Consider the following 9,983-nt stretch of genomic DNA (forward strand, 5'->3'; position numbering starts at 1 on the left):
ACTTACTGTTACAGTGGCATGGAAGAAGCCACAGGGGCTGCCAGGTGCATAGAAAGATAGTCTTCTCCTAAGCACTCACCGCCCAAAAAATGGCCAAAATACAGCAGAAAGGTTGTGGGCACAACACCCAAGCAGAGTCCTCTTGGCGCACACAGAGCTTGTGTGATCACACTGGTTTGTACTAGGGATGTAACAGTGTAATTGATATAACCAGAAGCTTATAGGTTAATGCTAAAGACTATACGCAATTCCCCCCACCCTGGCACTAAATTGTTTAGCAGGCTGGCCAGCAACCCAGCTCCGTCCTGCTCCAGGACCTTCCCCTGCTGCGACTCTGCATTTAAAGTGTGTTAGGCACCAGGCAGGCAAGCAGCCTGGCTCAGTTCCAGGAGCTCAGACGGCCTCACCCTAGACGGGGGTTGCTGCCACCCCGCACTGCTGCGTGTGTCAAGCAGGGGCAGCAGCAGTGACAGGCAGCCAGGGGAGATGACTTTTAAACTGGCTCCTCTCAGGGAACAGCTCCTGCCTGGCGCCCTGTGCTGCTGCATCTGTATCCGAGGCAGCAGCATGGTGTGGTGGTGGGGGGGGGAGCTCCTTGGGAGTGGGGCCAGGGCGCACTGGCGGCCGGCCCCGCCCCCGGGGACTATCAAGAGGAGTAACCGGCTAGAAGTCAGGAGGCCACGGACCCTTCGATGAACGGATCGTTCACGTCCCTACTTGGGGCCGTGGCCCCGCTCGCCACGGCCCCGGGCCACGGCCCCTTTCTCATGGCGGGTTGGGCTTTAACCCTCCCCCGGGGGGGGGGCAGCCCTGTGGCCCCCGCCCGGGTGTGTCCCTCCCCCAGCCCCTGTGCGGGAGACAGGCGGCCCCCAGGGGCGCGCCTCAGGAGGGGGGGCAGGGCTGGGCCCCTGATGCTCCCTGGGGGGGGGCAATGGGACACCCCTCCCCAAGGGGCTTTGCCCTGCTCCCTAGCTGCGCTCGGCTCCAGGGCCCCCCGCTATCCACCCGGGGGGGGGGGCGCACTGGGCAGGTCGCTCCCTCCCCCCCCCCCGGGTCTATTATCAGTGACACTGAGGGGACTCACGCACAGGCCGCAGGCCGGACAGAGCTGGTCTCCATGGCAACTACCAAGCTCAAGGGGGACCTTCCAGTCACACTGCCTACGTGGGTGCCTGTCGGGCACAACCCCTGAACCAAGACCTCGCAGGGGAGGTGCCCACACAAAGGGCGCGGGGGACAGAGAGGGAGGGTGGGGCTGCGGCTGGGTTTTATTCACCCGTCCGCGGGCGCGTTTTCTAGTCAGGCAGTCATTGCGGGCGACCCAAGGGCCCTTGCGATGCCATATCCCGGCATGCTTGGCGGCCGCTCTCCCTTTCCCCGCCATCTTGGGTCGGAGCCGCGGGGGTGAGTCCGGGGAGCGGAGGTCCCGAGGTGGGTTCAGGGGGGTTCTCCCGTCGCCGTGGGGCGGGGCAGGTGCGGCGGGGCCCGGGCTGCGCAGGGGGCGCGTGTGGCGGGGGCAGGCGGCGGGATGGCGCCGATGCGCGGCGGATGGTGCTAGGCCCCGGCCTGAGCCGGCTCCCACAGCCCCACGGGGTCCCTGGCGCTTCAGCCCCCGGGGCGGGGCCCGGCCTGGCGAACGTAGCTGGGCTCCCCCGTTGCCGGCCGGGGTTAGCGGGGAGCACCGGGGGCTGCGGCCCTGTGGAGGCTGCGGGTCCCCCGGCGACGTGCCGGGCGCTGCGGGGGGCAGGGCCTGCTGCGGCCGTGGGGTGCCCGGCTCCCTAGTGCGGTGGCTGAAATCTTCGTGCTTCTCTCTCAGGCCTGCTGGGAGCAGGACTTCAGGACGACGCCATGTCTGGGAGGTGAGCGCCGGGCTCTGAACACTTCCTTGGTCCTTTGCTGTCATGTTGGCCGGGGATCGCAAATCCTCTCCTCGGCTCCTGCAGAGTGGGCTGCCTTAAGTAGAGCCGGGTGTTCACCCTCTGTTGTGATGTACTTGGCACTGATTGCTATTCTTCCCATCCCAAAGATCTGTCCCCTATAAAATCTTGCTATGCCTGTTACGCTGCACAGTTGTGTTCGGATCAGTATGTTGTGGGACAGTCTAAATTCCTACTATCCCATGCTGCCACACATGGTTAACCAGCCCTTTCTGTCAAGAGTTGGTAGAAGTTGGCTGCCATCTAATGATAGCTACAATTGCAAGTTACTTGTTCGTGGATGCAGACTGCATATGCAATCAATCGCATTACAGTTTGGTTATGGATAGGACAGTTTCAGATTCATGGTCAATTTTATTGTCATGGGATTTTAAAAAGCATGAACTTCATGATGTAATGTACTTAAATTTTATAGTGCTGGAATAGTTGAGTTCCTTCATGACCCAAAAAGGGGTTGTGCACTAGGGGTGTGAAAGTGTAACTGTGTACATTGTTAGCCAATGAGCATGGGCTCATTGGTTACTGTGCACGGTTACATGCAACCCTCTCTCCTCACCTTCGCTGCTGCTTCTGTATCAGAGGCAGCAGCAGAGTGGAGAGGGAACAGGTGAAACTCGACAACTCCCCATGTACACCAGCTGCAGAAAAGCCACCTGCCCCATCCCCTGCTATGTAACCACTAGAAATTTCAGCAGTTACACATTCATTTGAGTAATCCCTATTGTGGACTAAGATCTGTGTAAGCTGTGTGGTTGTGCAGCTTGCCCAGCTAGGCTCTGCAGGAGCTCAAGTAATCTAGCCAAGGTGAGGACCTGCTAGCCGGAGGAGAACTTTCCCTTCCAGCCTCGGGAGACTCAGCCCAAATGCAGCCAGTGTCCCTGCCCCAGATCACCCCTTCCTTTCCTTCGAACTGGAAAGGCTAGGCCCAGACTCAGCCACTGCACCAAGATCTGCTATGGCTGGAGCAGCCCTTCCCCTAGGCCCAGCTCAGTCTCTGCTGTAACCTGCCACAAGAGTGGTGCCTATCTTGTAGCCCTGCAGCTGCCACAGCCAAAAGAAGTGACACACACTCTCCCCCCCCCCAGCACAGGTGCTGCTGCTAGGAGAGAGAGACGGGGGGGGGGGGTCCCCTTGTCTCTCAGTAGCCTGGTAGCACCATCCTTTATTCCAGAACCTTGCCTCCCCCCAGAGCCCACACTCCCTGCTGGAGCCCTAATACTCTTGCAGCCCAATTCTGTCTCAGCCCTGGCACACCTTGGAGCCTGCATCCCAGCCAGATCCCTTGCTCCCCAGACCACTGTCCCAGTCCTAAGCTCTGACCCACCCTAAAGCCCTGACAGTCCTGCACCCTAGGCCTGAGCCCCTTCCCACACTCAGAACTACTTCTGTCCATCCCTGCCACATGAATTTTGTTCACACATCAGCTCCATATTGGTGCACGTAAGAAAATTCATTTTTCCTCAGGGATGAAAAAAACTAGAGGGAACACGAATGGGGGTGTGGGTAAAGGCACAGAGTTATTGTAGCGGGCATTGCGGTGGTGCTTACCCTATTGTGCTACTGCTGGTGAAGACTCTGCCTTCAAAGCTGGCCAGCTAGAGAGTGGCTGCGAGCCAGAAGCCCAGCTCTGAAGGGAGAGCTATCACCAGCCACAACTCAGAAGTAAGGACGGCATGGTTGGTATTGCTGTCCTTACTTCTGCACTGCTGCCTGCAGAGCTGGTCCCTCACTCAGTAAATACCACTTTCCAGCTGCCCAGCTTTGAGGGCAGCAATGCAGAAGTAAAGGTGGTATGGTATAATGCTGTCACCCTTCTGCACTGCTGCTGGTGGGGCGCTGCTCCTTCTGGCAAGGAGTTGCATAGTTTGACTGCATTATGTGAAGAAATACTTCCTTTTGTTTGTTTTAATACCTGCTGCCTATTAATTTCATTTGGTGACCCCTAGTTCTTGTTGTGAGAAGCAATAAATAACACTTAATCTTTCACTCTTTCCTCACCATGATTTTATAGACCACTATTATATCTGCCCCTTAAGCCCTTAGCTTAGTCTCTTTAAGGCGCTTTCTCTTTAATTTCTCATATGGAAACTGTTCCATACTCCTAATAATTTTAAATGGCCAGTTATGTTCCTTTCCCAATTCAATATACCTTTTTGTTATGTATATAGTAATGATTGTTTCCCACTGTGCATTACTTTGCATTTATCAATATTGAGGATCTTAAAACATATTTTAAGTGTCCTGAATTGTACTAAGGACTTGCAGTGTTCATAGTGGACATGGTTGTGTTCTCTCTTGCTCATTGACTCTGGGATGCGATTCTGATGTCATTGTGTTGAGAGAGAGAACATTTTAATTAGGTTGTTTGACATGATGACTTATGTGGTGTAGCCAGCCCAAAGTTCCTTAATATATTTCACTGTGTACAGAATATTCTGTGTTCCTTTGGGATACTGAGACAAGTGGTCATGTTTTTAAAAACATGAACCATCCATCTTTTTTAGTGTCTCTTGAGTACAGGAGGGAAGAAGGCTAGTGCAATATTTTTATAATTGATGTCTTGTGGTAAGGAAATTGGGCACTTTGTGAAATTGGGGATAAATTTGCTCATGTGAGGGGAAGTGTACTGTCCTTTTTCCCTATATGCTTTCTATCCTTGTATCTATTTCAGAAAGTTTTGTTCAGAAATCTTATTTGCATGCAATATGCTTTAGTGTTTGGCAATTCATTAATATATTCAATGTTTCCTAGACTGTGGTCCAAAGCCATTTTTGCGGGCTATAAGCGTGGCCTCCGAAACCAGAGAGAGCACACTGCCCTTCTGAAAATTGAAGGCGTTTATGCCCGTGACGAGACTGAATTCTACTTGGGCAAGAGGTGTGCCTATGTATATAAAGCTAAAAAGTAAGTATCTGAGCTCCTTATTGTTATATTAAATAGGCCTTTTAAAATTGTCATGAATATTTGTCAAGCAACCATAAATGCATTTGTATACCTATTGCCATGAAAATGGTGAAACAAAATAAAATGGCCAAGTAGATTTGTGCAAGACTGAATTGAGTTTGGGGATTGAGTATTCAGTTTCACAATTTTAGGCACCACATTAATTCAGTTATTAAATGATCATGTGTCGAACCTCAGTTTGATTGCTCTTGGAGAAATGCTGCTTTAGGAGGGAAATGACTGGTAAAAGGGATGGGTTGGTCATGAATCTTCACCCCTCCAGGACACTGGTGTGAACTGAAATCCAGTCAGTAATGGATGGGACTGAAGTGTCCTTCGCTGGTACTTTAGCTGGTGCTGTAAGTGGCAGAGGTATCAGTCCACTTCAGTGAGGGTTTGATTTGTAGTCTGAAGGGATTTAATAAATGCTCATCTGCTTCTGGGCATGCGTATCTCTGTTGAGCGTAATTGCTGCTGCAGTAGTGATGGACACCCTACACGTACTATGGGTTTGATAAGTTTCCCTTTGCTTAGTTAGGAGGTTGACTTTTTCTATTGATGTGGATCTAGTTTCCTATGGCTGAGCCTTTGTTACTTCCTGACTGGATTACTTTAAGGCAGTGGTTTTCAACTTGTGGTCCAGTGGCTCCCTGGGAGTTTGCAGACTGTGTCTAAATTTCCTAAGGGGTCTGCACCTGTAATCAAAATGTTTAAGGGGACTGCAAATGGGGAAAGGTTGAAAACCACAGCTTTACAGCACACACTAGTGCACAATGTAATTTTCCATTTGAAGTTTTTCATACAGAGGTCGCTTTTCCCCCCCTGTGCTCCAGAGACTCTCCAGCTTCCATTGTATTTCTTGATTCAATTCAAGGGCCAGAACATCTCTAGAGACCTTTTTTTTCCTCCATGGTTAAAGTCAGTGGGGTGTCTCAGACTGAAAACTTTTAGATTAGTACATCTAGAAGAATTGGGGGCATCAGCGCATGCGCATTGAGAAGCCCTCTTCTCCACTTTGATAGTTTGCCATGCACATAGAGCATAGTGGCTTCTTGTGTTTTAATAGAAGTAGGTTGTGCAGTGTGTGTGTGTGTGTGTGTTTTAATGCGGGTAATCTGAATTCATGACTTATTACATGATGTGAAGTCTCATTACTGTTGCATGTGTCTTTAAATTGAAATGTGCTCCTAGTGGCATAGAATGTTAATATATGGCACCTAAAGATAGCAAATATGCACATTATTACACATCAAAGGGGAAATACACTGTGTTTTACAGTGCTGTCAAATATAAAATTGGCATATTAATTTATTGTACAGTTGATACCTCAAAAGCTACGTGTTTTGAGTTACAAGCCGCTATTTTAATTTGTAAACTGCTGAGTTCTGAGAATACTGTTTTGAAATTATAGAAACAAAATTATGCAGTCACTCTATTAGGCTTATATGTAGCAGTTTTACCCACATGCATGTAGAAAAAGAATTCTAATGTATAATAGGGATGTTAGCTATCGTGCAATTGAATAATTGTGTAACCACATCACATTAGTTGTGTTTATTAAATTCAGTAGTCCCCAGGGTGGGGGCAGCTGCCAGTGTGCTCCCGCCCCCAGTGCCAGGGAGCCCCTTGCCACCCTGCACTGCTGTCAGTGCAGGGCAGCAGCAGCCCCATCCATGGGGGGCCTAAGTTCCCCACAGACAAGCTGCTTCGGCATCCCACAGCACATCCTCTGTTTGTGGCCACACACATACCGTATTTTCCGGCGTATAGGGCGACTGGGTGTATAAGACGACCCCCTATCTTTTTAATTAAAAGATAGGGTTTCATCTTATACCCCAGCGCCCCTCCGCCTCCTTTGCTCCCGGTGTCCCTGGTCTGCTGGAGATGGTCCCCAGCAGACCAGAGGCACCGGGAGCAAAGCCGCCAGGAGCGCCTGGGCTGCCCCCCCCCCCCCCCTCCCGCCGGAGCCCCTCCGCGGCTTTGAAAGCCTCGGGGGAAGCCGGCGGCGGGGCATCCCAGGCGCGCATGGGCTGCCCCCCCGCCGGAGCCCCTCCGCGGCTTTGAAAGCCTTGGGGGAAGCCGGCGGGGGGGCATCCCAGGCGCGCATGGGCTGCCCCCCCGCCGGAGCCCCTCCGCGGCTTTGAAAGCCTCGGGGAAGCCGGCGGCGGGGCATCCCAGGCGCGCATGGGCTGCCCCCCCGCCGGAGCCCCTCCGCGGCGGCGCGGAGGGGCTCCGGCGGGGGGGCAGCCCATGCGCGCCTGGGATGCCCCCCCGCCGGCTTCCCCCGAGGCTTTCAAAGCCGCGGAGGGGCTCCGGCGGGGGGGCAGCCCATGCGCGCCTGGGATGCCCCGCCGCCGGCTTCCCCCGAGGCTTTCAAAGCCGCGGAGGGGCTCCGGCGGCGGGGCATCCGGCGTACAAGACGACCCCCGATTTTGGGGGGATGTTTTTTAACATCAGAGGTCGTCTTGTACGCCGGAATATACGGTACACTGCTGCTTCTGATAGAGACAGCAGCTTCCCCCTCCCCTCCAGCTGCTTCTCAGGGAGGCAGCGGAGGGAGGCAGGTGCCTCCGCAGAGCTGGCACACGTGGAGAACCAGCTTCCCCCGTGTACTGGCTCATGCCTGCCCCCTCTGCAATGCTGCCTCTCTACTAGGGATGTCATCATTAGACAACTACATGATTAACTGATGAGCCTGGTTTTATCCTGTCCACTACAGACATTTCTCTCCCCTTTCCCATACTGCCTCATACAAGCCAGCTCCCTGGTGCTCCGTGAAGCCACCTCGCTCCCGCCCCCTTACTGGTTGGGGACAGGGGATGCTGCTCAGGCATCCCACAGAGCAGCCCCTATCTGTGGGGATCTCAGACCCCTCCCCGAACAGGGGCTGCTGCCTCTGCCCTGCTGCCATAGTGTGGCAGGGGCTCCCCAGGAGTGGGGCCTAGAGTATACTGGCTGCCAGCCCCGCCCACAGGGACTGTCGAATAGTTGTGTAACTACTAAAATTGAATGCAGTTACACAACTATTCAATTACATGTTATGTAACATCCCTACTCTCTACCAGAAACACCAGTGGGGACGAGGAAGCAGCTTTGTGGGATCCAGTGCTTGTGGGTAGCTGGCTTGAAAGCTCGCTCCTGCCTTTCTCCCTTGCTGCCTCTGTGTCTGAGGCAGCAAGAGAGGGAGTGGGGAATGCTTGTAGTCGACAGGATTAACCAATAAACCCAGGTTTATCAGTTAATTGTATAGTTGACTACGCTTTAACATCCCTAGTATGCAATATTGGTGGTTGCTTTTTGAATAGATTTAGTTAATTTGGTGTAAATTTCTGTTTTGACACAATTCAACAAGTCTGCCACATGGCTTTTATCTATTTAGTTTGATTTAACTCTCTACGTTAATGGATTAATATAAACCAGGTTGAAGACTGGTGCTTGAAGGGTATTTCGTAAAGGGATGATCAGGTCTATTCACAGTTTGATGGGATAAATGTCCAGACACGTTTCTGTGCATCTGTTTGGGTTTTAACCCATTCCCCTGCTGTATTTCCAGTCCAAACATCCTATTCATACACTGAGATCACCAAAAAGTCTCTTTAGAATGTGCTCTTCTCTTAGATTGGATGAAAGAAAATCTGCATTGTGGGTGACCTTATAAATAGTCCTATTCCAAGGGGCCCATGACATAGAGGGAAGGAAACTTCTTTTAAAAGATGGTGTTTTTAATATGCCACTGAGTAGGCTGACACTAGGTTAGGAGTGGAATGCTGAGGTAACTGTCTTCTGTTTGTTAGCAACACCGTGACTCCTGGTGGGAAGCCCAACAGAACACGAGTGATCTGGGGGAAGGTAACACGTGCCCATGGAAACAGTGGCATGGTTCGTGCCAAGTTCCGATCCAATCTTCCTGCCAAGGCTATTGGGCACAGAATCAGAGTGGTGAGTACAGTTACTCTGGTAGTGAGTTGGTTTTCCTAATAGCTTGAAACCCATAGTGAAGGTTTTACTTTAACTAAACTATACCCTTTCGAATAGGAGATTTTTAAAGAACACTAAAAAAAAGTTACATTGTTGGTGAGGAAAGACACAGAAGTTACCTGTCTCCTGTTTCCAGTGTGCCGCTTATACAGGGTCTGTGATAGGTGCATGTAGAAAGATTATTGATTCTGGCTTTCTTTTCCCTCTCCCTTAAACTTTGTACATCTAATTATTTCTTCTTCTCCAGTCTTTTATGTTCTGTGTTCTAATCCACTCTCCCCTTTTTTGGTTGAGGATGTTCTGGAGTCTTTATTTTTCTTTCTCTTACGTTACCCAAATGCCCTTACCATATCACCCCTCCTTCTGGCTGAGGGCTAAATGAATCGCTCTCCAGTCCAGTGGTGGACCCCAAACTTGTGCTGTTACCCATGCGCCTCCAGGAGAACCACACAAACTGTGGCTCTTCTACACACTGTCCTCATAGTGATACTGTCAAGAACAACATCAGAGTAAGATGTGACGCTGCTCAGCTTTGATTGCCCTGTAGAACAGCGGTTCCCTACACTCATTGCACCAGGAGCTCCTTCTGACATCAAACATTATTACATGGCCCCAGGATGAGGGACCAAAGCCTGAATCCAACCAACCTGGCCACCTAGTACTGGACCCAGACCCCTGTGTGACATGCAGCCGGATACACCCTCCCAGTTTAATAGTGAGCCATTGATCACGACTGTTTGAGTACAGTCTTTCAACCAGTTGTGTGCACCTACCTTCAAGTGATTTCATATAGGCTAATCCCAATGATAATGTCATATGGGACTGTGTCAAAGGCCTTACTAAAATGAAGATGCACCATGCCTGCTGCTTCTCTCCATCCTGTTGGCCAGTAACCCTCTCAAAGAATGCTCTGCAAATGGGTAGTGGTAATTCAGATAAGGATTAATTAGGACTATGTTAACATTTTAGTTTGAATAACGAGATCTCTAACCTGTTTTTTTTTTCTTTACAGATGCTGTATCCATCTAGGGTCTAAATTTTTACGGAAAATAAAATTCAGAAACTCCCTTTTTGTATACTTTGTTTTTATATTTATTTCTTATGACCTTCAGTTATTGTGGGGGA

The 9,983-nt window shown here is 51.0% G+C and overlaps 2 protein-coding genes across 6 annotated transcripts in view; one reads left to right on the forward strand and one right to left on the reverse strand.

The window, feature by feature from the left end:
* The window catches only part of DRC9 (dynein regulatory complex subunit 9), a 37,986-nt gene extending 36,560 nt beyond the window's left edge, over positions 1-1,426 (reverse strand). For 2 of the 5 annotated variants that reach the window (XM_075938186.2, XM_075938181.2), the window contains exons 1-2: positions 1,085-1,142; positions 7-181 (exon numbers count right to left, since the gene is read on the reverse strand). The gene's annotated coding sequence lies outside the window, so the exon portion shown is untranslated. Of the gene's footprint in view, positions 1-6; positions 182-1,084 lie in introns of all 5 variants that reach the window. The other 3 variants (XM_075938182.2, XM_075938185.2, XM_075938184.2) reach the window with 3 other exon arrangements.
* A 3,236-nt stretch (positions 1,427-4,662) lies between these two features.
* RPL35A (ribosomal protein L35a) lies at positions 4,663-9,925 on the forward strand. Its single transcript, XM_006112356.4, has 3 exons — positions 4,663-4,841; positions 8,675-8,819; positions 9,871-9,925. The coding sequence occupies exons 1-3, from the start codon at positions 4,678-4,680 to the stop codon at positions 9,892-9,894; spliced, it is 333 nt and encodes a 110-aa protein (XP_006112418.2). The 5' UTR covers positions 4,663-4,677; the 3' UTR covers positions 9,895-9,925.
* Positions 9,926-9,983: the final 58 nt, after the last annotated feature.

The sequence above is a fragment of the Pelodiscus sinensis genome, chromosome 10, assembly GCF_052426305.1.
Source record: "Pelodiscus sinensis isolate ZL-2025 chromosome 10, ASM5242630v1, whole genome shotgun sequence".
Taxonomy (NCBI): Eukaryota; Metazoa; Chordata; order Testudines; family Trionychidae; genus Pelodiscus; species Pelodiscus sinensis.